The 24,531-nt window shown below is 59.6% G+C and overlaps 2 protein-coding genes across 6 annotated transcripts in view; one reads left to right on the forward strand and one right to left on the reverse strand.

The window, feature by feature from the left end:
- RSPH14 (radial spoke head 14 homolog) overlaps positions 1-24,531 on the reverse strand; it is a 60,851-nt gene that overhangs the window by 19,018 nt on the left and 17,302 nt on the right. The window lies entirely within an intron of this gene.
- GNAZ (G protein subunit alpha z) overlaps positions 1-24,531 on the forward strand; it is a 42,221-nt gene that overhangs the window by 11,010 nt on the left and 6,680 nt on the right. For both annotated transcript variants that reach the window (XM_021072293.2, XM_021072294.2), the window contains exon 2: positions 6,986-8,131. In XM_021072293.2, the coding sequence (XP_020927952.1) occupies positions 7,409-8,131 (723 nt within the window). In that variant the 5' untranslated portion in view covers positions 6,986-7,408. The remainder of the gene's footprint in view (positions 1-6,985; positions 8,132-24,531) is intronic.

Below are 24,531 nucleotides of genomic sequence, written 5' to 3' on the forward strand. Positions count from 1 at the left end.
GTGGCTTTTGAGTTCAAAAGTATATGTTGTATCAAAAACCATCAGAGTGTTTGGGATGCACAGTGGTGCGCCAGGTTCTGCTGTATGTGATGGCCAGGCCCACGCGCCGTAGAGTATGGGGAAGGTATGGCCTACACTTGCTTTGCTGATCCCTCTAAGGAAGCCCATGTCTAGCTTCCCACCTGGGAGGACCAGCAGGCTGCCCTGATGCCTGGATCCAAGTTGGATGATGCACACCCCCCCTACACACACACCCACCACCACCACCAACAGCATCTCCCTGGGATGGTTGCCGGAGGAGGGGCGGGGGCAGTTCCTGCCCTCCAGCCCCTGAGAGTCCCCGCCAGGACAGCCATGACTGAGCTCCCCTGGGAACCAGGAGGGATGCTGCTAGGGTAGACCTGCTCTGAGCTGGACCCAGGCCAGGCAGGCTCCCCCACTGCCCAGCCAAGCCCTTGAGGCAGCATCCCCCCAGCTGTCCCCGCCTTGGCCCCTTCCCCCCACCCCTGCATGACTGGCCATTTCTTGTCATCTGTCTCCTCCCATGTCAACTCCCTCATCTCTCTAATCAGCTCCCCAACACACACCCCTGCTCCCCCTCCATAGCACTGCCCATCAGTAGTCTCCCCATCAGAACACGAGCCCCCTGAAGACTCACCCCCGTGACACAGGCTCAGTTCACAGATGGCACTGTGGTGATCAGAGCCAGCCCAGGGGATTGCCCTTGGCTCTGAGGGTGGGGGCCTCAGGCTGATGGAACAGAGTGGGTGGGAAGGTGGAGATGGTTCTGAGATGAGAGGGCCTGTGGACTGAGTGAGGCTAAGGGGTGCAGCAGTGGCACCACAGCCTAGGGGTCCCAGGGGGGAGGAGCACAGGTCTGGTCACACCCTTTTATATCCCTGGGGTGGGGGGCAGCTGGACGGCCACAGCTGTGGGCAGCACCAACCCTCCCTTGAGGGAGGTTTCCTTTCTTATTTCTCTCTCAGTCCCTTTCCTTCAAGAAGAAAACCCTGGTTTGGAGCCAGTGTGACCAGTGTGGCTTCCCTCCACGGCCCTCACTAATCCTGCTGTTTAACAGGAGTGGGGCCACAGCCTCCCCAGCAGCTGTTTGAACTGTGACTCCGGCTATCCACTCAGAGCAAGAGCACGAGGCTGTTGGTGAAGCACAGTGTCTAAGGGAAAGCGCGAGTCAGTGTAAGGACGACTGCAGAACAAATAATAGCAGGCGACCAGGTCATGCTGTGGGTGAGGTGCCAGGGGTTCTAGGGGTCAGGGGGCCCCTTGGAACCCTGCAAGCAGCCCTAAGAACATAGCTCCCTCTCCCCAAGCCTTAGATTCACATCTGAAAGGCCATGCGCAGCTCTGGGCACCCCAAGAGGGTAAAGGAGGGAGCCACAAGTGGATGGTGGTGGAGCCCCCGAGGGCTCCTGTGGCCAAGGAGGCAGCTATGGACTTGGAAGCTGTAGCCAGGCCCTCTCCCTGACCCACCGTGTCCAGCTCCCCTGATGTCCAAGGACACGTGCAAGCAGCCTCACCAGAGTCTGTGGGCGCAGGCTGGTCAGCAAGGGCCTGTTGAGCCCGGAGGCCGAAGCACCATCCTGGGGCTGCAGCACATGTTCTGGCAGCTGGAGGCGGGGAGTGAAAGGGGAGGAAAGTCGGAACCACAGCCGAAGAATGTGGGTCTGTTGCCACAGACGGGTCCAGGCCTGGCACGGGAAGACAAGCGTTCAGACAGGAGGGAGCATGAAGTGTGCAGAAATGTCCACCCAGAGCAGGACGCTGCACTCTAGCTCGCCAGGTGCACAAGGACCATGGGAAAGGGGTCCTTCTTAAGAGGGGAGGAGACGGGCCAGTGGTGACAGCCGCAGCCACAGGCTTTTCTGGAGGGAGCTGACGCAGGGCTGGTGGTTCCAGGGATACGTGCAGAGGGACCCACTAGTCAGAAGATGGAAACTTGGGTGGGCTCAAGCCCAGGAGGTCAGTGGCAGAGTCATGCAGACAGGACTTGGGTCCTGGGACTCAGGCAGGGGCCCCCCCAGGTCCCCACAGAGGGCTGAAGAGGCCCAGGTGTGGCTGCAGGTGGAAGATGTCTGCACAAGCCAGCTGGAGGGGGCAGTGGGGGAGGACAGCAGTGCTGAGTCACAGCCCCACCCAGCTCCACGGGTCAAGGGGCGGGCACTGGGGGTGGAAAAGCCCAGGACTCAGACATCCCTGGTTCCCGCCCTGGGGCTGGGGGCCCACTGGTGTGTGGTCTCACTGGGCCTTACTGGTCCTGTGACCTGGGCTGTCCTCTGCCTGTAGGTCTCCCCGTTCCCCACAGGGCTGGCCAGCTGAGTGACCTCTGCCTGGGCCTCAAACACCCCCTCCCTAGCTCTCTCCTATCCAGCAGCCCAGGGCTCAACATTGAGGGGACTTTCCTTAGGGTGCAGAGGGGGTTCTGGAGAGTGAAGGCCTGACCTTGTCCCATCTCTTTCTCCCTCCCAGGAGGTAAGGGCCTGTGAGGAGGGCACCCCGCCCGCCGGGTCCAGGCCTTCTCAGCACAGTAAGCCGATAAGCTGTCTTCTGTCCTTGGAGACCCTCTGGCTTAGCCTGGCTTGGGTGTGACACCTTAGGGTGACCTTGGCCCTGGGCTCCCTTCTATGTCAGGGTAGGGAGGCAGAAGGGGCTGTTTAGAGTGATGTGGGAGCTGGAGTTCCACGCCTTTGCTTTGCCCCCTCTCCTGCTTGGCTTTGAGGAGGGTGACAGCGGACCTCCGTGTTATGTGACTAGAGCTCTGGGCCAGGCAGTGGGGGGCATCCAGGGTGCACTGTGTCAGGTGTGCAAAGGCTCTAGGGAGGTGGCAGCAGCATGTCCCTACCCCTGGCTCAGGGTTGTCACCAGATGTTCACAACCTGAGACTTGGGGGAGGGGAAGTATGACATGAGGGCAGATGAGGCCTGCCAGGCGGTGAGCCAGGGACCAGGGTTGGGGGGTCAGGGACAGGGCTTTTGAAGGGAAGTGTCTGCCTTGAGGCCACAGGAAGGAGAGCAGCTTTCAGCTCTGAATGGGCCCTGGGTTTGGGCTCCTGCCCTAGCAGCCTTTGGGCCCACAGTCCCACTCTCCTCACTTCCCGCTCACACTCATCTGTCACCTCAAAGGAGGCCGGCACCCCCACCTTTACAGCCCTATGGCCTTCACCCCAGCACTCCCACCCCTCACCCCACTGTCTGGAGCTGGGTGCCTCCCTTATCATGGTTCTCTTGCTGCCTTTTGGTCTGACACCCACCCTCCCCACAGAAGGGTCTTTGTCTGCTTCATTCGGCAATGTCCCCTAGCTGGCCCAGTAAGTGACTGGTTGACAGAGGGCCCTGACTTCTCCCCTTGTCCTCTCGCACCCTCACACTGTAGACCATGCCTCCTCCCCACATGCCCCTCTGCATCCTGCACACCACGCACAGCTGCACACAGGTGTGCAGGAACCCTACATACACACATACACAGACCTGCACACAGGTGCATGCCTAGACTGTTGCCTGCACATGTGTGCAGTCCTGCACACAGACATAGGCACAGATGTGCATACGTGTGACCACAGTGCAGCACATGTGCACGTATGCAGCCACACAGTCACAGACCTGCACCCACAGGCTCCTCATGGTCGGCCTGCCTCCTCTGTGTCCGGCTGCCCTGCCTCTAGACCCTGAGTCACAGCTGGCACCTCTCCCCTCCCTGCCTCCCCCTCCTTCAGCCGCTCCTCAGTCATTTCCAACCAGACCCATCACACTGTGGCAAGGGGTCCTAGATGTCAGACCCTGGGAACCTGTGAGCAGTTACTGGCCAGGGAATGAAGGGGTTGTCCTGCCCTAGGCCCTGTGCCTCTGGGCTTTCCTTGGGTATCCAGAAAAGCCCAGTCAGACCCAAAGAGGTCAGATTGACAGAAGCCTCAGAGTGGATGGGGCCTCCTGAGGTCCCTATGCTCACAGACAGCCCCCTTACCGCATTCGTGCAGAGCCCCGGCTTCCTGCGCCAAGTCCATGGCATTGAGCACGCACCCCCTGCCCCTGGGGTGGCTGAGCCCCACAGAGCTGCAGGGGGAATTCTGAGTGGGGCCTTCTGCTTGGCTCCAGTGACCTGCAAGAGGGACCCCCCTCAGGTGTCCCTGTCGGTGGCTTCCCCATGCAGGTGGCAGTCAGCTCCAGACTTGGCCCTATGCACACAGTTGCCCCCAGCCACCTTCCCCCTTTATTCTGTGCTTTTCTGTGGCCGTATTGGTCAAGGACTGTGAGGCCAGCCCCAGTTTTTTCAGGAGTGTGGTAAAATACAAATAACAAAATTTACCATTTTAACCACTTTTAAATGGCATTCAGTGGCATTAAGTATATTCATGGTGTTGGGCGGCCATCGCCGCCATCATCCCCAGAGCTCTTTGTGTCCCCAGACTGCCACTCTGTCCCTGTTAAACAGCAGCTCTCCATCCCCCCCCACCTGCACACCACCCTTCTACTTTCTGTCTCTGAATTTGACTCCTTAGGACCTCATATAATTAGAGTCATACAGTATTTGTCCTTTTGTGACAGGCTAACATAATGTCCTCTAGGTTCATCCATGTTGTGGCAGGTATCAGAATTTACTTCCTTTTTTTTTTTTTTTTTTTTTTTTTGGTCTTTTTAGGGCCACACCTGCAGCATATGGAGGTTCCCAGGCGAGGGGTCAAATCAAGGCTGTAGCCACTGGCCTATGCCGCAGCCACAGATACAGCAACACCAGATCTGATCCGGTCTGACCTACACCACAGCTCATGGCAATGCCAGATCCTTAACCCACTGAGCAAGGCCATGGATTGAACCTGCATCCTCATGGATGCTAGTCAGATTCATTTCCGCTAAGCCACCACAGGAACTCCAGAATTTCCTTCCTTTTTAAGGCTGAATAACACTCGTATGTATTTATCCCATTTTTTCCATTCATCTTTCAGTGGACACTTGGATTGCTTCTGCCTCTTGGCTGTTGTGACTATGCTATTAGGAACATGGGTCTACCAAAATCTCTTAGAGACTCTGCTTTCAGTTCTTTGGAGTGTATACCCAGAAGTGGATTTGCTGGAGTGTATGGTAATTCTGTTTGTAATTTTTGAGGAATCTCCATACTGTTTTGCACAGCAGTGGCCACATTTTACTTTCCCACCAACAGTGTACAGGAGGCTCCAGTTTCTTCAGATCTTATCAGTGTTCACTCTTTTCTGGGGTTTTTTCACTAGCTGTCCTTTTAGCTATAAGGTAGTATTTTGTGTGGTTTTGATTTGCATTTCTCAGTTCATGGAGGGAGTATAAGGAACATGGTGAAATTATCAAATCCCTTGTCATCTCACAACCTAGAATTCCCTGATGCTTGGAGAGTAACTTGGCAGACCTCTGCTCACACATGCATGCATGTGTGTGCACACACACGTGTGGGTGCGTGTGCTGCCTGTGTCACATCCACATCATTCTACAATGCACGCTCTGAGAGCGCCCACCCCCTGCCGGGCTGGGGTTATTGCAGGACCTCCATTCTAAGCATGATCGCCAGCCTCACTAAGGCCGTGCTAGCTGGCCGGCCATTTAATCACTGCTCCCAGCAGAGCCGTCTCTGGGGCGTTTCCTGGTCCACTGCTCACCAAAGGCTGTGGGGCTGTGGAGAAGCGGGAGAGACAATCGACGTCCCTCTGTGCTGATGGGGCGCCCGCTGTGTGTCGGGCACTGTGCTGGCCATACCTGGACACACTTTACCAAGTGCTGCCGCAGAAGGCAGGGCGGGGGTAAAGGCTGAGGCATGGAATGGGGGGCCTGGTTGGGTACCAGGCTCAGCCTGGACTCGTTATTTGTCGCAGAGCAGCTCCGGACTGTGACCAGCTCCAGGTGAGCTGTGACCAGGGAGGGACAAGCTCTGGGACGGGGAGTCACATGCCCTGCCACTCAGCCAGGGTGAGACTCACCACCTGAGAGGTCTCTGCAGGGAGAGGGTGCTGGGGGAGGTGGGCCTCTCAGCCCAGGGACAGCTTCAGGGCAGGATGGCTGGGACTGGCAGGCGTGGAGGTGGGGGACACAGACAAGACTCAGGGTCTGTTGGCCTCAGGTCCTTCCTGCCCAGGGCCTGCCGTATGGGGAAGGGGGTGTTAGAGGGGTGAACAATGGCCATGGCAGGTCAAGGGGGCTTCAGGGGGCAGCCCGGCAGGGACAGAGGCTTGTGCGAGCAGGGGCAGATGCTGTCCTGGGGTCCTGGGCTCTCAGTTGGGGCAGAGCCAGAGCTTTGGGGCTGCCCCATGGGAAGGGCCCCTGTGGGCAGGGCCCCTGTAGCTGCTGCAGGTGGTCAGGGGCGGGTCGAGCCCTGGGAAGAGCATGCTGGGTCAACAGGCTGGGCGGGCAGATCCAGGCGGAGGCCGCATGCCAGGTATGAGCACAGCTGCTCCTTATTGACCAGCGGTGGGGGCGGGGATGTGAAAGGCTCCGTCTGGGACTGAGAGCCTCTGGCCTCACTGATTGCTGCTGCCCTTGCACATGCTCTGGCCTAGCCTGCTGCCTGGCCCAGTGGAGAGGGGAATGCCTCCCTCCCAGGAGGCAGTAACAACTGGGAGCACCCTGACCTGGGGACAGCGCAGCAGCTGCAGGAATAGGCACAGAACCTCGTGTGAGGTCCCAAGCATCGCCAGACAAGGGACTGAGGCTCAGGGAGGGTGAGGGCGCCAGGTCCAGGGGGCAGGACAGAGGGGTGGAAGCCCAGGCTCTCTCCCTCTGAAGACCCTCAGGCCTGGTCCTGTCACCATTCTGGGCACTCTTTCCTCAAGCACCAGCTCCAAGCCAGCTGGCCAGCAGGAGGGGTAAGGGTGGCAGCCAGGGGTGTTTTGCTGGGGTTTGAGCTCCATGGGGCTCTGACTTGTTCCCCCGGCCTCTTCCTGCCCACCGTCCAGGGCTCCCTTGCCCACCCAGCCTCGGTTGGGAGAAGGCTCATGCTCTTTTCTTGTTGGCAGGTGAAGGGCGGATGCCCGAGGCAGGGGGACCACAGAGAAAGCCTGAGACATCGTTACTGGTGGCCAGCCATCCAGGAGCACTTGGCAGCATCACCACAGCAACCGGCAACGAGCTGGCTTCCCACCATCAGAAGGACTGGGAATGACTGTGGTGCGCTGGGACCCGTGGTGGCCCTGGGAGGTGGGGTGTTACTGAGGGAGGGCTCAGCTGCCTCCCGCAGTGTGAGCGCCATGCCAGCTGGAGAGGGGGCACTGGGGCAGGGGCTGCAGCAGGGCACGGCCTCATCCCCCTACCCGTGCTGAGTGCGCCAGGGCTCCTGTCCACCGGGCGCACCTGCCCCACGTTTCAGCGTCCCCGCTCAGCAGTGACCGGGAGAGGCGCCCTGTCCTGTGCTCTGCGTCTGGGCCTGCCGCTGTCGGACCATGGGATGTCGGCAAAGCTCAGAAGAGAAAGAGGCGGCGCGGCGGTCCCGGCGAATTGACCGCCACCTGCGCTCGGAGAGCCAGCGGCAGCGCCGTGAAATCAAGCTGCTCCTGCTGGGCACCAGCAACTCAGGCAAGAGCACCATCGTAAAGCAGATGAAGATCATCCACAGCGGTGGCTTCAACCTGGAGGCCTGCAAGGAGTACAAGCCACTCATCATCTACAACGCCATCGACTCGCTGACTCGCATCATCCGCGCCCTGGCCGCGCTCAAGATCGACTTCCACAACCCTGATCGCGCCTATGATGCCGTGCAGCTGTTCGCGCTGACGGGCCCCGCCGAGAGCAAGGGTGAGATCACGCCTGAGCTGCTGGGTGTCATGCGGCGGCTGTGGGCTGACCCTGGGGCGCAGGCCTGCTTCGGCCGCTCCAGCGAGTACCACCTGGAGGACAACGCGGCCTATTACCTGAACGACCTAGAGCGCATCGCCGCGCCCGACTATGTGCCCACCGTGGAGGACATCCTGCGCTCCCGGGACATGACCACGGGCATCGTGGAGAACAAGTTCACCTTCAAGGAGCTCACCTTCAAGATGGTGGACGTGGGCGGGCAGAGGTCAGAGCGCAAAAAGTGGATCCACTGCTTCGAGGGCGTCACCGCCATCATCTTCTGCGTGGAGCTTAGCGGCTACGACCTGAAGCTCTATGAGGACAACCAGACGGTGAGTGGGCCGGGCATTTCTTCTGCTTGGTCCTGCGTGCGGGCTCCTGGGTGTGTCACAGGGCAGGTGGGAGCGGCTATCGTTCATCCAAAAGGGAAATGGCAGGTCCAGCAAGGACCTCAGGGTAGTGCCTACTGTCAGGACGTCTGCCTGGAGGTCAGCTTTCAGTGGCCACCCCAGCCTGGGGTGCCCACTCTGGTTCCATGGAGCACAGATACCCTTGGCCACAGCTGTCCTCTCTGGCTGCAGACAGCACTGCCCACCTGGTGCTTGAAGGCCCCAGTGCCCGGGCAACCAGCACCCCGGTGCCGTGAGCCAGCTGCACACCCCAGTGTGATGCTTTTGGGCGCTGGAACTTGTTGGCCACCTCGGGGTGGGGAGGGCTGGCTGGGGAAGAGGGGAAGCTGGCACCACAAGGGACTTCGCTGCAGGTGAAGTCAGGTTCAGCCAGGTACATGGGGAGTAACTCCTGAGGCAAGAAAGCGGTTGGTTGCTCTGCAGGACCATGGAGGACACGGCTGAGACCAGGTGTCCAGTTGTTGGTCTGTGTAGCAGTTCAGGAAATGCAGTAGCTCCTACCAGTTGGGCACTGCCCTGTGTCCAGGGAACCTTGGCCTCAGCCCCACAACCAGATCCAGGTCCTGAGAGTCTGTTGGCCACGGGGTTAAGAACCAGTTCTGAGGTTGAATCCCCAAAGGTGGGATGTGGGTAGGAGTTCTTTCAGGCCTTCTGCCCAGGCTGAGAACCACCTTGTGGGCTGGGCACTCAGAGTCACATGGCAGGGAGACCCCAGGGGTTGATGCGATGGAGGAGGTGCCGAGGGGCACCCTGAGCCCAGTACTGAGCCAGTGGGGGCTTGAAGAGAGCTGATGGGAGCCATGCCCCTGGCAAGGAGAGAGTGGGCACTGCACCACAGGCCAGCTGAGGCCCAGACACAAGGTGCTGCAGCTTCCCAGGGTGCCCAGGAGTGGTGGTCATGGTGGAGGCCACCGAACAGGGCAGGGATGTGCATGGCTGGAGCTGCCCCACAGCAGAGAGTCTATGCTAGACAGGATAACCAGGCAGAGACCAGGAATCAGCCCTCAAGAAGTCTTTGATCCTTGGGGTCTGGGGCATGGGGGCAAACAGGGCATCTGCAAGGAGCTGTAAGTGGTGTTGGGCTGGGTGCCAGGGCTTGGGAGGTGGTGAGCTGGCCAGAACCTAGAGGAGGGGTGATGATTCCCCTGAGGGGACCTTTCATGCTGGGAAATGGGGCACTAGCCTCTGGGGTCCAGAGGATGGGTCAGTGACAAGGAAGGGGCTTGCTTCCTTGCCTGGTCTCTTTAGGCAGGTGGTGGCTTTATTCTTTGGGTGCAGCTGGGGGTCCTCATTGGGTATGCAGCCCCAGGAAGTCCCTAGGTGCATGAGTGGTTTTCTGGCTAGAGGAGGAGATCTGAAGCTCTCATCAGGTTTACACAGAGGCCTAGCCTGGTGGAGAGGAAGTAGCTGCAGGAGTCCATGGAGAAAGGAGGCAGGTCTCTCTCCTCGCCACCCCTCCTTGTGTCTGGGGGTCTCCCCTGAGCTGTGCTGAGGTGGTGCCAGTGTCTCCAGGGTGGGGCCTTGCCAAAGACTCTGTGTCCCCAGGCAGGGAAGGTTTGTGTCTCCCTGTGGGCCGCCTGCCTTGCTTCCAGCCCTGTGTCCCCTCAAGGCTTCACCCCTCATCCACCTGTCCTCACTGCAGTGGTTCTCGGCGACGGAGGAGTGAGCCAGGCTCCTTGATGAGGCATTGCCATGAGCAGAGGGCTTGGGGCTGACCAGTGAGGAATGAGGCAAAAGAGAGTGCCCAAGCTGGTCTGCGGCCACACACGCAGCTCAGGCGGTTGGCTCTGTGGTCCTTGCAGTTCTGCTGTGTCCAGAGGCTGGTGATGGCCTGTGCTCTGAGGCTGTCCATGGGTCCGGGTCTCTGGGTTGTCTGGTCTGTCATTCCCAGGACAGATTTGATGGATTCCCTTGGCACCTGGCCGGCTCCCAAACTGTCTGTCGGCACGCCCTGCCTGCCAGGCCTGCACCACAGTGTGCCAGGAGGCAGGAGGACACCAGGGCCTGAGTGTGTCCTGTGTTCCATGGAGGGATTTGGCTACATCACTGCTCTGAACCTGTCAACCAAGTGGTGGCCCAAATGTCTTCAAAGATGGGCCCAAAGCCAGAACTTCTGCCTTAGGCCTCCCCAGCTCTGTCCCGCCTCCCCCTTCCCGCTGCCTCTCTCATCTCTGCTCTGGCCTTGCGGGCTCATCTCCCATGAGCCCCATGCTCTCCAGCCTTCAGCACGTAACCACCTTGTCCCCTGCCCCTCATCCCTTGCCCACCTGCCACGTCCTCTAGGTCTCATCTCTGGTGTCAGCTCCTTGAGGCCACCCCTGGCCCCAGCCCAGGACCAACACCCCGCCATCACTGTCATGCATTATAGGTGGGTCTCCGTCGTATTTGAGCAAGTGGCCACCCAACTGGGCTAAGTGGCTGACTGGGTGGGGTGGACAGGTGGCCCCCACAGGGCCTTGTATCCCTGGCCTTCCCCCAGCTCTGGCCCTGTGTGTTTCTCTGTGAGGCCTGCATAAGCCTCCTAGAGGTGGCCAGGCTCTGGAGCCATCACCAAGTTTCCTAAAGGGAGAGGCCAGTAGCCAGGCCTGCACCTCCCCCCTCCGCCACCTGCCTACCGCCTGGTCCCTGCAGGCCTGGGAAGATGGTTGTTCACTAGAAAGGAGATTCTTAAGGATAAACTCAAGTGAGACTGGAAATTGACTGGATTCCAAGTGGTTCTGACCTTTCATGCTCTACCAGTGGTATCTTGGGTGGAAAACAAAGTGCTCAGCAGAGACTGTGCTGCCGTGAGTCCTGCAGCCACGGCCGTGGCGGGCCAGCCCCCCCCAAGGAGAGCCCGCCTTTCTGTACCTGTGCCTCCTGCCTGGCCCGGGCAAGTTCCTCCAAGGGCCTGGGACAGGGCTGCCACCCCTGCCTTCTTTTGAAGGGCCCTGGCTGAGGCCAGGCCACCAAGAGAAACCAGAGCAGCCCAGGGCCTGATGCCAGGCTCCAGACATGTCTCCTTAGAGCTCCTCTCCCCACTGGGAACCCAAAGGCTCATCTTCCCTGTGATGGAGGGCTGGCCAAGCCCCTGCCCCACTCCCACTCTCCCGCTGGCTCCTGTATCAACACATTGCCAAGGGTGATGTCAGGAAGGCTGGGCCTCTGAGCACAGAGGGCTGCAGCACATGCACGGCAGCACCTGGGCGGGGGCAGATTCGGAGCGTCTGTGGACTGTGGCAGCAGGCAAACACCAGGAACCATCCCCAGTCCTGGCGATGATTCTGGGTCCTCGGCCTGCCTCCCTCACCCTATGCAATCCTGTATGTAGGTGCCAGGGGCTCTAAAGTTGGGTGGGCCTTGATCATCCCCACCTGGGCTGCCCCAGACAGCACAGGAGACCAGAGCACAGCCCAGGCATGTATCACCTGATGGATCCTGTGTTTCAGCAGCTGTGCCTGGTGTCCCTGTCACAGGGGGGCAGACAGGTCACAGGCCGAGCCCACACAACTATGGGCCCTCCCCAAGTCACACCTGCTGCTGGAGGTGAAGCCAGGCCTCCCTATCCTGCACTACCACCTTCTGGTGATTGGCCTCTTCCAGGGGTAAAGAGACAGGGAGCTCAACTGTGGCCCTTGCAGGCACAGATAGCTCTGCCAGGCCATACCCGAGGGCCCATATGGACTCCTCATTCAGCTGGACCTCCTTCTGTGCACCCTGCTGGGAATCTGCGCTGAGCCTTGGGCCTGTGGACCTGCTGACAGACCTGTGGCCTCTGCGTGGTGATGATGGGGAGGTCTACAGAGGGACAAACAAGGCTGGCTGTGAGGTTGACACCTCAGCATTCTCATGGTAACACCCACAGCGGCTCACTCACTGCTGTTTCCTGGTGGAGCAGTCAGCAGGCCTGCTGTGTGCCTGCTGTGTACCTGCTGTGGGCCTGTTATGTCCCTGCTATGTGCCTGCTATGTAGCTGCTGTATACCTGTTGTGCATCTGCTGTGTACCTGCTGTGCGCCTGCTCTGGGTACAGGGCCAGGCTGGGGCCAGATGCCAAGGTGAGCAAGTTTCCTGGGGCACAAGGAGCTGGGGGTGAAGTGCTCATGGAGCATGGCTGAGTATCATGACTAGAAACCCTCATGCTGCTTGGGGCTCATGCTCTTCCTTTATGACCTGGCAGGCGGAGCTCCCAGGGATGTGCCCCCTCTGCTTGCTTGCAGGGCTCACTATGCAAGGCCTGCCATTCCCACTGCTTGTCCAACAGCAGCTGGTCAGCTAAGTGGACTGTGTCAAGGAGGGTCTCTCAGGGGCAGGTGGGACACAGGATACGCCCTTTGGGAGTCAGTTTCTGGCCAGCGGCCCTCCTGGTCCTGGGGAGCCCCTTCCCACCTCCAGAGGGCTACGGGGCCTGGCACACAGTAGCATTCAGCAGATACAGCGAACTGGGTGGGAAGTGGACAGGGTTGGAAAGAGCCGGCGTTTGGCGCCTTGGCTTCTGGGTGTGCAGCTGCAGGGACACTCAGCCCTTCCTGGGGAGCCCCAGCAGGTTCCTAACAAGAATATGCAGTGTACCCTGAGGAGCGGGCTGCTCCAGGCTGTCCTACAAGTAGTGTGTACCCACCTCCCTGCCGCTGTGCTTTGTTAGCCTAAAAGGGAGCATGTTTCGGTGCTTTAAGAATGGCATTGTGTCATAGAATGGTGCTGCTTGGGACTGCAACAAGACAGGTCGTCACCTGCTGGTGACAAAGCGGGTGGCATTTGTTCAAAAGACACAGTTACAAGTGAGAGACTCCACACGTGGATGAGAACCCAGCTTAGATTAGGAAGGGACCTGACATACCCTTTCATGTCCTTAAGCCACTTTTGCACGTGAGGAAACTGAGGCCCAGAGGTCACCCGCCATGTTGTCCCAGGGCTGGGAGCTAGGATGGGGGCAGTGAGCTGGGCTCGGGAAACTTGAGTAGCCATCATCGGCACTGCCCCCACCACACTGGAGCACAAGGAGCCCAAGCAGAACACGTCCCCACTCTGCCTCCTGCTCCTGACCTGGTCGAGGACATAGTTCCAGGAACCGTGCCATAGGGACTTGAGACGGAGCCAGAGGCATGTCGTTGACCTGCTTGTAGGCCACTAGCCTCCCGCAACCAGGTGCTGGTCTCCCTGAGCCACTCCCTTCTGGTCTTGTGATGTGCCAGGGCCACATACAATGTGACCTCTGCAAACCTGGGATTCCAGAGGCCTCCTGCACCAGAGCCAGAAGGCTGGTCCTGGCTGGCAGAGGGGCCTGGGTTGCCTGAGGTTGGGCACCCAGAGGGCCAGGCTCCTGCTGGGCCATGGTGGCACGTCCCACACCAGGTATAGCAGGCACAGGGCTCAGCTGGCCACATGCTCTCCCCAGCTGGCGTCTCCCTGGAAGCTTGGCCCAGCATGTTATCTCTGTGGCCTATTACCCCTCACAGGCTTTAGAGACGTGTGGCCAGCTGTGAGGTGGCCCAGCCTCTGCCAGCCCTTGTGAAGCCCTTCCATGAAGGCTTCCTGGGTTCTTGCACCATCAAGATGCCCCTCAGTTTCCTCCCCTTGTCTCAGCCCTAAGGGGACTGAGGCTGTCTGGTCCTCACCTCAGTGGGCCCTGGGTCTAAGCCCGTGGCCCCACCTTGGTGAGTGGCCAGTGGCCACAGGTGTCTTCTCCCTGGGCCCTGGGGGAAGAGAGAGCGTGGAGGAGGAGGGAGAGTGGGGCTATGTGCAGCCCTTGGTTGGCACACACCACCTGACATTTCAGCTCCTCGGGCTGCTCCCTCCCTCCCCCATTCCCAGGGAAGCCACAGCTCAAGGCCACTCTCAATGGCAGCCTCCTCCGTTCTCTCTCTCTCTGGCATCCACACTGCCAAGGGCTCCTGCTTCATGTCTCCCCTTCATGCTCAGCTCATGCCCCGAGTAGAACTCCACCAGACAGGACAGGCCCTGGTCAGGCCCCCCTTACTGCTCAGTGTGGCCTCCCTGCAACCACACTCCACACTTTGGGATACTAATAGGGCCTTTTCTTCCCCTGGCTCCTCATCCTTGGGGCCTTGCACCTCCAGGGTGGCTGCCTCCTGCTGTGTTACTAAGCGCCGCTCCCCACCCCCAAGGTGCAGCCTGGCTGTCCCACACACAGACCTTGCCTTGACAGAGGCTGCATGGGTATCCATGTGCTCCCCAGACCTCTGAGACTGGGGCGGGGCCTCCCTCATAAGCAGGTTGGGATCAGCCTCTTGTTCATGGTGAACAAGCCCTGGGGGAGGGATAAGGCCAGTGCTGCCAGACTGAGCTGGCAGGGCTGGGCCCACACCTGCAGAGCAGGAGACCAGGCTTAGTGGTGGCAAAGCCTCCCATGTTGCACGCCATCCCCTGGAGGGCCGCAGCTGTTAGTACCAGCTCACAAGAACCAATTTTTCAACTTTTAGGAAGTTTGAGTTGTTTGACATCATGTTGGTAGCTTAAAATCAGCCAAGTAAAAGCAATTACACCACAGAAAGCGGCCAACACTGTGCTCAGCCCCATTCCAGCCAAATGTGAAATGTTCACCTGCCTCCTATGCCAGTGACCCCCAAACCCCTGCTGGAAGGGCCTGCCCATCAAGCTCACTCAGCATGAATTACCACATTCACCAGCTACAACCCTTTTAAGACCTGGACAGCATTTGCTTTCCAGCCTTCTCTGTGACTCCTCAGGGCATCCGCTCTGGCCCTGGAACCCTGTTCACATTTGTCCCGTTTGAGAATGGTAATTTGCCAGATTGGCTCCATGCTCTGCCCAGGCAGATTTATGAAGACTCCTCTGTGCAGAGAAGCAACCTGGGAGCTGGGTGGCTCTGCCTTCTCTCTGTCAGCCCATTAAAGACCAACATAAGAATCTGCTCCAGCCAGGCCTTCCTTGTCCCCCACCTAAGGATCAGCCCTGGCGACCATGCCTTTCCTCCCCTGAGGTCACATGGAGGCCTTGTCCAGCAGCCCCTTGAGGCCCAGAGTGGCTCCCCCAAGGCCCCCATATATTGGCCCCTTGAGCAGAGCTGTCTGCTTTTAGAAAACCAGGAGACCTCTGCCCTGAGACCACCTTGCAAGGGAGAGGAGCAAACATCAGGAGCAGGGCCTGGAGGACTGGGGTGAAGGTGGGTTGGTAATCCAGCCTGGGCCACAGGGGCCATGGGAGTCCATGGAGAACAGGGCCGCCTGGTGAGGTCCCCGGTGCCAAATCCAGTCACTAGCATGATCAGGGGTGGATGGTGCTGCTGGGGCTCACGAGGCCTCTGCACCCCATGCATCTGTGCAGGCCCCTCTGCCACGTTATCTGCTCTCCTCACTGCCCCTCCAGTGGCAGATGGACGTTTGCATTCCGCACTTCCCAGGGGCTTCAGCGCAGAGGAGGCTCCCAGCCTCCATCCCGCCCAGCACCCAGGCCAGTGGGGTAATTAATTTCCTGAGCGCATTAGCCCTGTTCCTTAGGCACACATCAGAACTGCTGTGGGTTTTAAGATGCAGATTATTATTGTTTCAAGGGATTTCTATAATCTGAGAACTGAAAAACAACTTTTCTGCTGATCTAGAACAGACTCTAGGGAAGAGGCTGAGAGCACTGGGGGCTGGGCTGATTTTGGGACCCTTGGTGGCCAGCATAGGCATGGGGTGAGGTGACTCCCCCACCCCCCACCCCCCACCCCTCCACCCCCAGGGAGTCCAGGACTGGCCCTGAACAACACTGAGAAAGGCTGCTGTGCTGTCGGGTCTCAGGGGGGTAGGAGGAGGCCCCACTGGCTCTGACAGTCTGGAGTTTGGTAGATCTGAATACAGTCAGCTGGGGCGAGGGAACCTGGTCCCCTGAGGGTGGTGCCCAGGCTGGAGCAGGAGGTGCCCTGTCCCCTGCATGTGCCCCCTGCCCCCGCCCCAACTCATGTCCTCAGATCCAGAGAGCAAGCTCAGGCTGGCCTGCAAGCCTGACTGTCTTCCTCACCCCCTGCTTGGCGTCTCCTCGGCTCACATACTTTCTCTAATTTCATGAATAAACCACAGTAACCCAGAGGCCCTGGGCGTCATATCCCGAGGTTTCCGCTGAGGCAGCCTCTGGCCACACCCCTATGCACCTCTTCTGGACTTCAGTGACCCTGGGAAGGCCAACAGCATCCTGACTGAGGAGGCACCCAGCCTCCAGGCCGCGTGGCCCAGCCCCACAGTCCCCAGAAGCCACAGTCTCTGGGCCCATGTCTCAGGCTCCAGGAAACCAGTCTGCAGCCAGTTACCAGCTGCTGGGGAAAGAGAACTGTCTGGAATAGCCAACTAGGGCAACCTGTGGTTCTTGGGCTGCTTCCTACCTGGGCCCTTGGTTCACCACCTGCTGGCTACCAGGCCCATCCCCTCTGGCTCCTCTTTTCAAACCCATCCGCCCAAGGACAGGACCTGGGGAATGAAAGGGAGCATTACCTGGCCACATGTGGCTGCCAGCCCTGCGTGGCTCAGCTGGATGAGTGGATCCAGTCTAGGCTTCCTTGTCTGTAAAGCAGGACGACAGACCCGCGGCTCAAGGACAGGACATGGTTCTGGTGACATTTGCCATTACCTGTACCTGCGCTTGGCACTTGCAGGGTCTGGACTCTGATGGAGGAGGACACCCGGTACCCTGCCTGGTCCGGGTGGCTGGGAAGGCTGTGGGAACCCCACAGGCTTGCAGAGAACACAGTGCCCTCCTGCCGTTTTGTTCTCCTCTCAGGAGAGACAGCCACAGGCACCCCCTGGACCAACAAATGGGCTGAGCCTGCACGAAGCCCCAAGGCCGAGGCTAGCCCACCGTGGCAAGATAGAGCTGTGCATGGCTGAGCTGAGCCCAGTTCCCCGGGGTTCTGTCGGTGCCATCCTGCCCACCCCGGTCCTGCTTAGGCCTCCAAGAGCCAGGCTGTAAGTGCCTCTGAGGGTGTGGCAGCACCAAGGCCAGAGACCACACTGAATTGGGATGGGGAGGTGCTGGGCAGATCTGCCACCATGCCTTCCTCTGATGTCCAGACCTAGCACACTGGCCTTTTGTGACTCACCTGACCAAGGGACCTTACACTGGGGTCTCAGAGCAAAGATGCTGTGGTACCACTGGGCCCGGCTTAGTACCTGTGCCTCCTGGGGCATCCCAGCAACACCGCACCCCTGCCCACAGTGGTACAGGGTCCAGTACAGGGTCTGGTAAGGGTGGGAGGTCTCTTCTGGGCAGCAAGGAGGCCAGGGGGACTGGAGACCTGTCACCAAGAGGTATGAAGGACATGGATGGAACACTGTGTGACTCCAGCCTGGCTTCTGGTACTAACTTTGTCCCTGCTCCTGCCCAGTGTTCTGTCCCGTGGCACAGCTACTGCGACCCCGTGGCTCAGCATGGGGTCCTGCCACACTGCCAGTCTGGAGGATGGGCTGGCACAGTCCTGGGGGTGGTGTGGGTGGTCACAGCTGGGGGGGTGAGGTTTTGGGGACCCTGAGGAGGCAGTGACACCTGAGCTGAACATCGTGTCTCCCTCATCAAGATGAGGGCTTGGGGACCAGAATCAGGGTCCTGCCTGGCTTCCTTCCCTCCCTGCCTCACTTGAAAGGGGGCTGAGGGGCCTGGACACTGCTGGCCAGGGTGAGCGCCACAAGAACGCTGTCAGCCACTAAGCACTAACAGGGTGGGAGGTATGTCAATCACAGTGACAGCATCCCCAGGCCAGGTAAAGTACCAGCTCCCACTGCAGGGACAGACCTGTGCAGTGACAGACCAGGAGCAGCACTCCTGGGCTCAAGGGCCCTGCGGTGGTCCCCGGGTCCTGTGGAAGTCCTTAAACCATGTTAAGCAGTTTCTCAACAGAACTGAGACCCTGGAAGAAGGCCCTGGCCCAGCCCCCAGCCCCTCCTGAAGAAGAAGCCAGGGTTAGGGCAGTAATGAGTCAAATACTTCCTAAGGATGAAATGCCCCCACACCAGCTTCTCATGTCCCTACAGGAGCCAGCCACCGGCTGCCCATGGCTCTCCAGCCTTTGCACCAGAATCACCACCTTGCTGAACAGTGTCAGGCAAGGGCATTAGGGCTCAAGGGGTCCTCCATCTGGTCCCAGGAGGGGCTGTTTGCACTGCCATTCCCTCCCACAGTGGCCGTGATGCTCTGCAAGCTGGGCCAGGCAGCTTCCAGTCTGCATGCACCTGCATCCTGCTGTTTGCTAATTTCCTGTCAGTGACTGACAGCGGGGGTGAGGGGGGGATCCAGTGACTTGGATCAAGGCGGCAAGATTTAACACAAAAACAAATAAGAAGCAGTTCTCCTTTCAGTGCAGTAGAAAAGGACTGGGGTTTTGAGAGCAGTGTTCTCCCTGCAGGGCAGATGGGGGGTGGAGGGGGCCGGGTGAGAGCAGGCAGAACCCAGACCCAGAGCCTGGACCTTATCCTAGGCCACCATCCTCCCTCTCTGCCTGGGCATGAGATGGGGACTAGGGAGCAGATGCAGGAGCTGTGTCACCCTAGGAATCCAGGAGTCACCTGCTGAAGTTAAGAGGTGCCCACTGCTCCCCAGGCATTTGCCTGGGGCTCTGCCAGATACTTGTGGGATTGGGAATGATCCTTTCTGACTCTTAAGATCCTGCCGGTCATTGATACTGAGGTTTAGTGGGAGCAGAGAGCAAAAGAGTGATACGTGTGTTTGGGGGGAGGGGGGCCAGCTACACTGACTCCTGGGGGACAGCCCAGTCACGTGGGCAAATCTCCCACCCAGAACCTGAGAGTTCTGGGTGCATGGCTGCCTCCACCTCATGCTGGGGTCCTGGGGTGAGGCACTGACCTGCCTGTGTGGCCCCAGGGTCATTATATGGCCACTTGGTCCCTTGCCCAGCTCCCGAAGAATCAGGGCACCCAGAAGGCCAGTGTGAACTCAGGGTGGCTGTGTGTTGTTGTCATCCACAGGGTCAGTTAAAGGGAGATGGGACCCAGGCCACGGTCGCTTCTCTCCAGGGGCCGGTGTCCAGGTGGGAGGGCAGGGCAGAGGCAGGAGGCTGGGCCCCACCAGCCACAGCCGGACCCTCTGCCACCTGGACCTTCGGCCCCTGGGAGGAGCCTGGTTGTCCCCCGCCAGGGGTCTGGGGCTGCTGGGAGGCTGCCACACTTACTGCCACTCTGGGTCCCCCAGCTTCCTCTGAGCTGTACTCCTGGGGAAACCAGGAACCAGCACAAGCCTCCTGGGGAGGGTGGGCATGAATGAGGCGGAAGCATCAAGCCAGGTGGCTTTAGGCTGAATCACATGAGCTTCCACTGTTTCTGGCAGCTTCAGGATAGGTTTCAGGCCATTATGGGCTGAGTGAAGCAGGCTGTTATCTTGTTTAAACAGCCCTTGATGTTTGAAGTGGCAGGCCTGGCCAGTACTGTTACTATGAGCATCACAATTGTCACCGGATAGGGGGGCAGGGGACAGTCTTGACGTCTGGACCCGTGAGAACACAGCCCCACCCCAGAGGAGCCCCATCTGTCACGGGCCCAAGGCCTGCAGGGCTGGGCACACTGAGATGGGCAGCCCTCATCCGCCTGCAGCGAGCAGCACCCTCCACCTAGAGAGGAAGTGATGAGGGAGGGCAGAGGCGGCAGGCCTTGGCCGAGCCCCCTCCCCATCCCGGGGGCAAGCTGCAGGCCCGTGAACACCTGGTACTATGAGGGTGCGAGGTGTGCTGCCTGCGTTGCTAATCTCTCTGTGCTGCTCTGTAATCTCCACTCAGGCCAGGGGACTGCTGTCTGCAGGTGGCACAGAGGCTGGGTTGGGGGGCAGGAGCCTAGGTGCCTGGGAACACACAGTGGACTGGGGTCCTGGGGACAATGCTCCAACCCCAGGTTTGAAGTAGGCAAATAAACTCCGAGGCCTCATGCACCAATGGGATCAGGGTTGAGCCTGATCATTTAAAGCCAGAAAAGCACCTGCTTATAAATCCTCTTTTCCTTGTTTTGCCACATTGTTCTGCTGAACAACAGAGATGAGGTGAGAAGGGCTGGGCTACACCGGGCTGCAAGGCAGGAGGCCCAGCCCACTATGCTGACAGCCATGTGTCAGGGTCTGGCTGGGGCCCTCTGCACCAGCCAGGTCAGACTTCCGGTGAGTCAGCCCAGGGCAGGTGCACCCCGTGTCCTCAACACAGCCCCCACATACGGCTGCTTCACCCTCGCATCCACCTACAGCCCTCGCATTTGGCCCTGCCTGCCATGACGTGGAGACCAGCAGGCCACCTGCCCCACTGGGCACTATGCTATGGCTGGTGGTGAGAACAGGGCCATGATGCCCAGAGCTGCAGCATGTTAGCAGGGGTTGCTGTGGTGACTGGGGTACTTCATGGAGGCTCGGCGACCACCTCAGGAGCCATTCCCTCTCCCGGAAGCAGGAGAAGGACAACCCTGCGAAGGCCCTGGGCAGGGATGAGTCAGGGCCAGGCAGAAGGTGCAGGGCCACCCACTGAGACTGGAGCTGCTGGAGGGCCATGTGCAGGGCAGTCATGGAGCAGAGGCAGGGGCCTCCATGTGTGTCTGGAGGTGCGTCAACAGGGTGGATACCGTGGCCCATTGTGTGCCCCCTGCATGTCACGCCTAGCCCCTAGCCTCTGTGGGGCGTTGTGCCCAGGCCCACAGTGCTGCCCCTTCTGGTAGAAGGAACCAGACGGCACCCTCTCTCCATGCCACCTGCCCTCTGTGGGCTGGTATGCTACTGGGTCACTGGCGTAGGTGCGTCCCACCCCAGGGATAAAGTTCTCTTCTGCCAGGACTGCCCCTTTCTCCTCCCTGCGTATCTGAGAGTGGCTGCGTGGAGTCCAGGGAAAGTGCTGGGAGGGGCAGGGGGCCAGGTTTGGATCTCAGATGCCGGTACTCAGTGGTGGGGACACAGGGCTTCCAGCCTCCTGTTCCTATCTATCGACCACATCTCTATTGTGACTCACTTTACAACAGCCCAGAATAACTGCCGTCTCCTGGCTGGCAGGATCTGAAACTCCTGGGTAAGGTAAAGTCCAAGGCCAGCTGAGGCAACCACGTGGGCCTGGTGGTGGAGCAGACAGGGCCTGGGGTGGAGCTGCCTCAGGGCCCCTTCTAGGGCTATTTCTGCCCCTTTTGGCATGTCCCACTTATATCACCCAGGGGGCCCTAAAGCTGAAGTGAGCCAGGGAGGAAGGCAGTCATGTGGGAGACAGGTGGGGCTGGGCTGGGTATGCATCTGACAAGGGTCAAAGTGGGAGTTTGGGGCTGGGCTGGGTATGCATCTGACAAGGGTCAAAGTGGGAGTTCAGGGCTGGTGCTGGGAGGGCTGGGGACATGAGGGGCTGGAAGTGGGAGGGGTGCCAAGGAGCCCTGAGGCTGGGCCTGGTGGAGGGGAAGTGGTAGGAGGGGTGTGGGGTGTGAGCCACTGTCCCTGTATAGCAAGGCTGGTTATCCCATGGCTCACACAGGAACAGGGCAGTGCAGCTCTGTGGGCTCCAGGGCACAAGCTCGGGGAGCGGGTGCACTGACCCTGGGCAGCCCACTGCCAGTTCCCCCGGGGTCGTTGTTGGCTGTGGCACACACCCCGCACCCCAACCCACTGTGTGGTCCCATTAGCCTCATTAATACAGTTCTCCAGTCCAGTACAGCCAGCACTTAGGTCTGAAGAAGTGGAGGGCACTAACCGGTTGGTCTGGAAGTGACGGGGTCATCTAGTTCTGTCCCCAAGCACCTCCCCATGTTCTGATGCCAGGAGTGGGATGGGGACAGCGAGCACCGAGGGGCTCTGGCAGTCGGAAGCTCCTGGGGCAGAGGCCAGCCCTCGCAGCCACTCCTCTGAGATGGGCAGAGAGCTGGACATCTGGGCATCATGGAAGCATCCATACCAAGGAAGAGCAAGTCCCAAAGCCCTCTGTGGAGGGCTGCCTAGCCCAGCTCAAGGATGAAGCGTCTCCTACCATCCATGTTGCTATGTGAGGCTGAGGGTGGAGGCTTCCTCCCAGTTGCCATGGAAACAGCATGCTGAGCGTCTGAGTACTAACCTAAGCTCAGTGGAGGGAGGGGAGCAGCTGCCCTGGGTGGTAGCTGCTGTCACACTCTTGGTGTTGGGAACTGCCCAAGGGGCTGCATGCTTCTGAGCCCGGCAAGCAGAGGGCAACTCTGAGGCCTTCTGGCCCGCACGTCCCCAGACCACGACCACATCTGTGTTTTGTATGTACGACGCTGTAACGACTCCATCCAGGCCTGGGAGAGCTGAGCACACAGGCCCTGCCCACCTGCAAACACTCCCAACAAGGGACCCAATATCGGGGGTGAGGGTGGAGAAACACAGATTTTGGTGACAGCAGGGAGCTGGGGCTGCCTGGGGAGGACTGAGCACCCCATCCCCATCCCTGCGGGTGTGAGCAGAGGTCTGAGTCATCTGCACCGGCTCAGCACTGGGCCTCTGCCAGGAAGGCAGAGCCTTACTGCCTGGCTGCCTGCTATTTGTCTGCCCATCTCTGTCTCCTACTGTTGCCTCCATACGCATCAAGAGCTCCTTGAGGACCCACAAGTGCGCCATGGCCTCCCCGCTCAGGCCCAAGAGAGAGACTGCCCTGCGGCACAGCCAGCCGGCCACTGATCAGGGGCTATGGTCGCAAGTCTCCAGGCCTGGCCAGGCCAGGAGGCCAGCATGAGACAATCCAGCAGCAGAGTGAGACCCAAGGAGGTCTCAGGTGCTGGGAGCCAAACCCAGTTGCTGCCGCAATGTCTGTGTGGGGTGTGGTGGAGCCCGGAGGTGGGAGGGGGCTGTTGAGGGGGGCTGTTGAGAGAGGCTTCTCAGAGGAAGTGAAGGGCCAACGACCAGGAAGGCCCAGATTGGACAGTTCTGAGCCAGAGTTCCCCACTGCGGCAGTAACGCCTCTGGAAGGAAAGCTCAGCATCCTCACACTGACTGGACAGCATCTTTGTGACAGCAGCATATAAGGCTCTGCTGGCCTCAGCATCCTCCAACCCCCAGACTCCACACTTTCCCCTGCTCTCAACAGCGCCTGCCCTCCTCACTGCCTCCCTAGGTCCGCCCCCACCCTGCCCCCCGGCGAATCCTCCCTTCCATCCTCCCCTGCGGGCAGCCTCCAACCCAGTCTGCAGCTCTGGCTCTGCTTCTTGCCACCTCCTCCCTCTTCCCAGGGAGCCCTCCTGCCCACACCCCTCTGCCTGAGGGCAGACACAGACCAGGGCCTTTTACCTCTGAGCCCCGCCCCAACCCGGGACAAGCTGGAACCCAAAAGGGAAGTGAGCTCCAGAAGGACGAGGACCCCCGTGGATGGGCGGGGAGCATAGGACTTCAAGCCACCTGGAAGCCAGCATGCTGGGCCTTGCCCAGGAGCCTTCCCACAGAGCCTGGGGCCAGAGGCCCCCCAAGTACAGCCCTCACCTGCTTTCTGCAGCCACTCCCAGAGTCCCCCAAATACCCCCAGTCCTCACTAGATTTATATGCAGCTTTGCATGAAGAAAAAGGCATACACCCCCCCTTCACTCTGAAGACTGGTCCCCATGTCTTTGGAGACAAAGAATAAGCTGTTTCCCTGAGTGACTAGGGCCAGCCTTGGAATGGTCTTATTCTGGAGGCACAAGCCTGTCTTCACACCTTTCCACCTCTGCAGGTGCATCTGATGCAGGTTCCCACCCCTCTCCCCACTGAAGAAGTTTGGGTATGTCAGCCCAGACTTCTCATGGCAGGGAGGTCTTGGGGGCCCCTCCTGCCCCCCTGGCCAGGAGCACAGGACTCCAGGCAGTGGAGGGGGAGGGTGGGCAGCGCCACACTGAGGATGGACCCCAAACTGCCCCCTGGGATATGCCACTCACTGAATCAGCAGCACCCCCGTGCCGTGCAAGCTGCACCACTCCAGAGGGACCGAAGGCTTGGCTGTGAAGATGCCAGTTTGATGTCCAGCCCCAACTGGACCCTCCCCCTCGGCCCATCCAGCCGGGGTGCTACCAGGCAGCTTTGCTGCCCAGTCCTGCCCTCTGTGCCCTCAGAGCCTGGCACTGTTGCCTGGGCCAGGCCTGGTGGCTGGGCTGCAGGATGGGCAGCCCTGGGGCTGGCACCATTGTGGAGAATGGAGGGCATTCATGCCCATAGCCCAACCCCCTAGCTCTGCTTCCAGCATGAAGAGCTAAATTCACAGTTCCCAAGAACAAACACTCCAGGCTCTACAACAGGCAGACCTGGGTTTCCCAGACTGAAATAGAACTGAGAACTCAGCTTAAAGATGAGGAAACTGAGTCCCAGTCCCCACCCTCCCTCCCCCATTCCACCCTCAAGTAGCCAACTGATCCCAAGTCCTTAACCTCACTGCATCCTCTCTGCCCACTGGCCTGC

Source organism: Sus scrofa, chromosome 14 (genome assembly GCF_054392235.1).
Source record: "Sus scrofa isolate SSC_HxYL_T2T_F1_AM1 chromosome 14, Sscrofa_HxYL_maternal_Yorkshire_Landrace_v2.0, whole genome shotgun sequence".
Lineage (NCBI taxonomy): Eukaryota > Metazoa > Chordata > Mammalia > Artiodactyla > Suidae > Sus > Sus scrofa.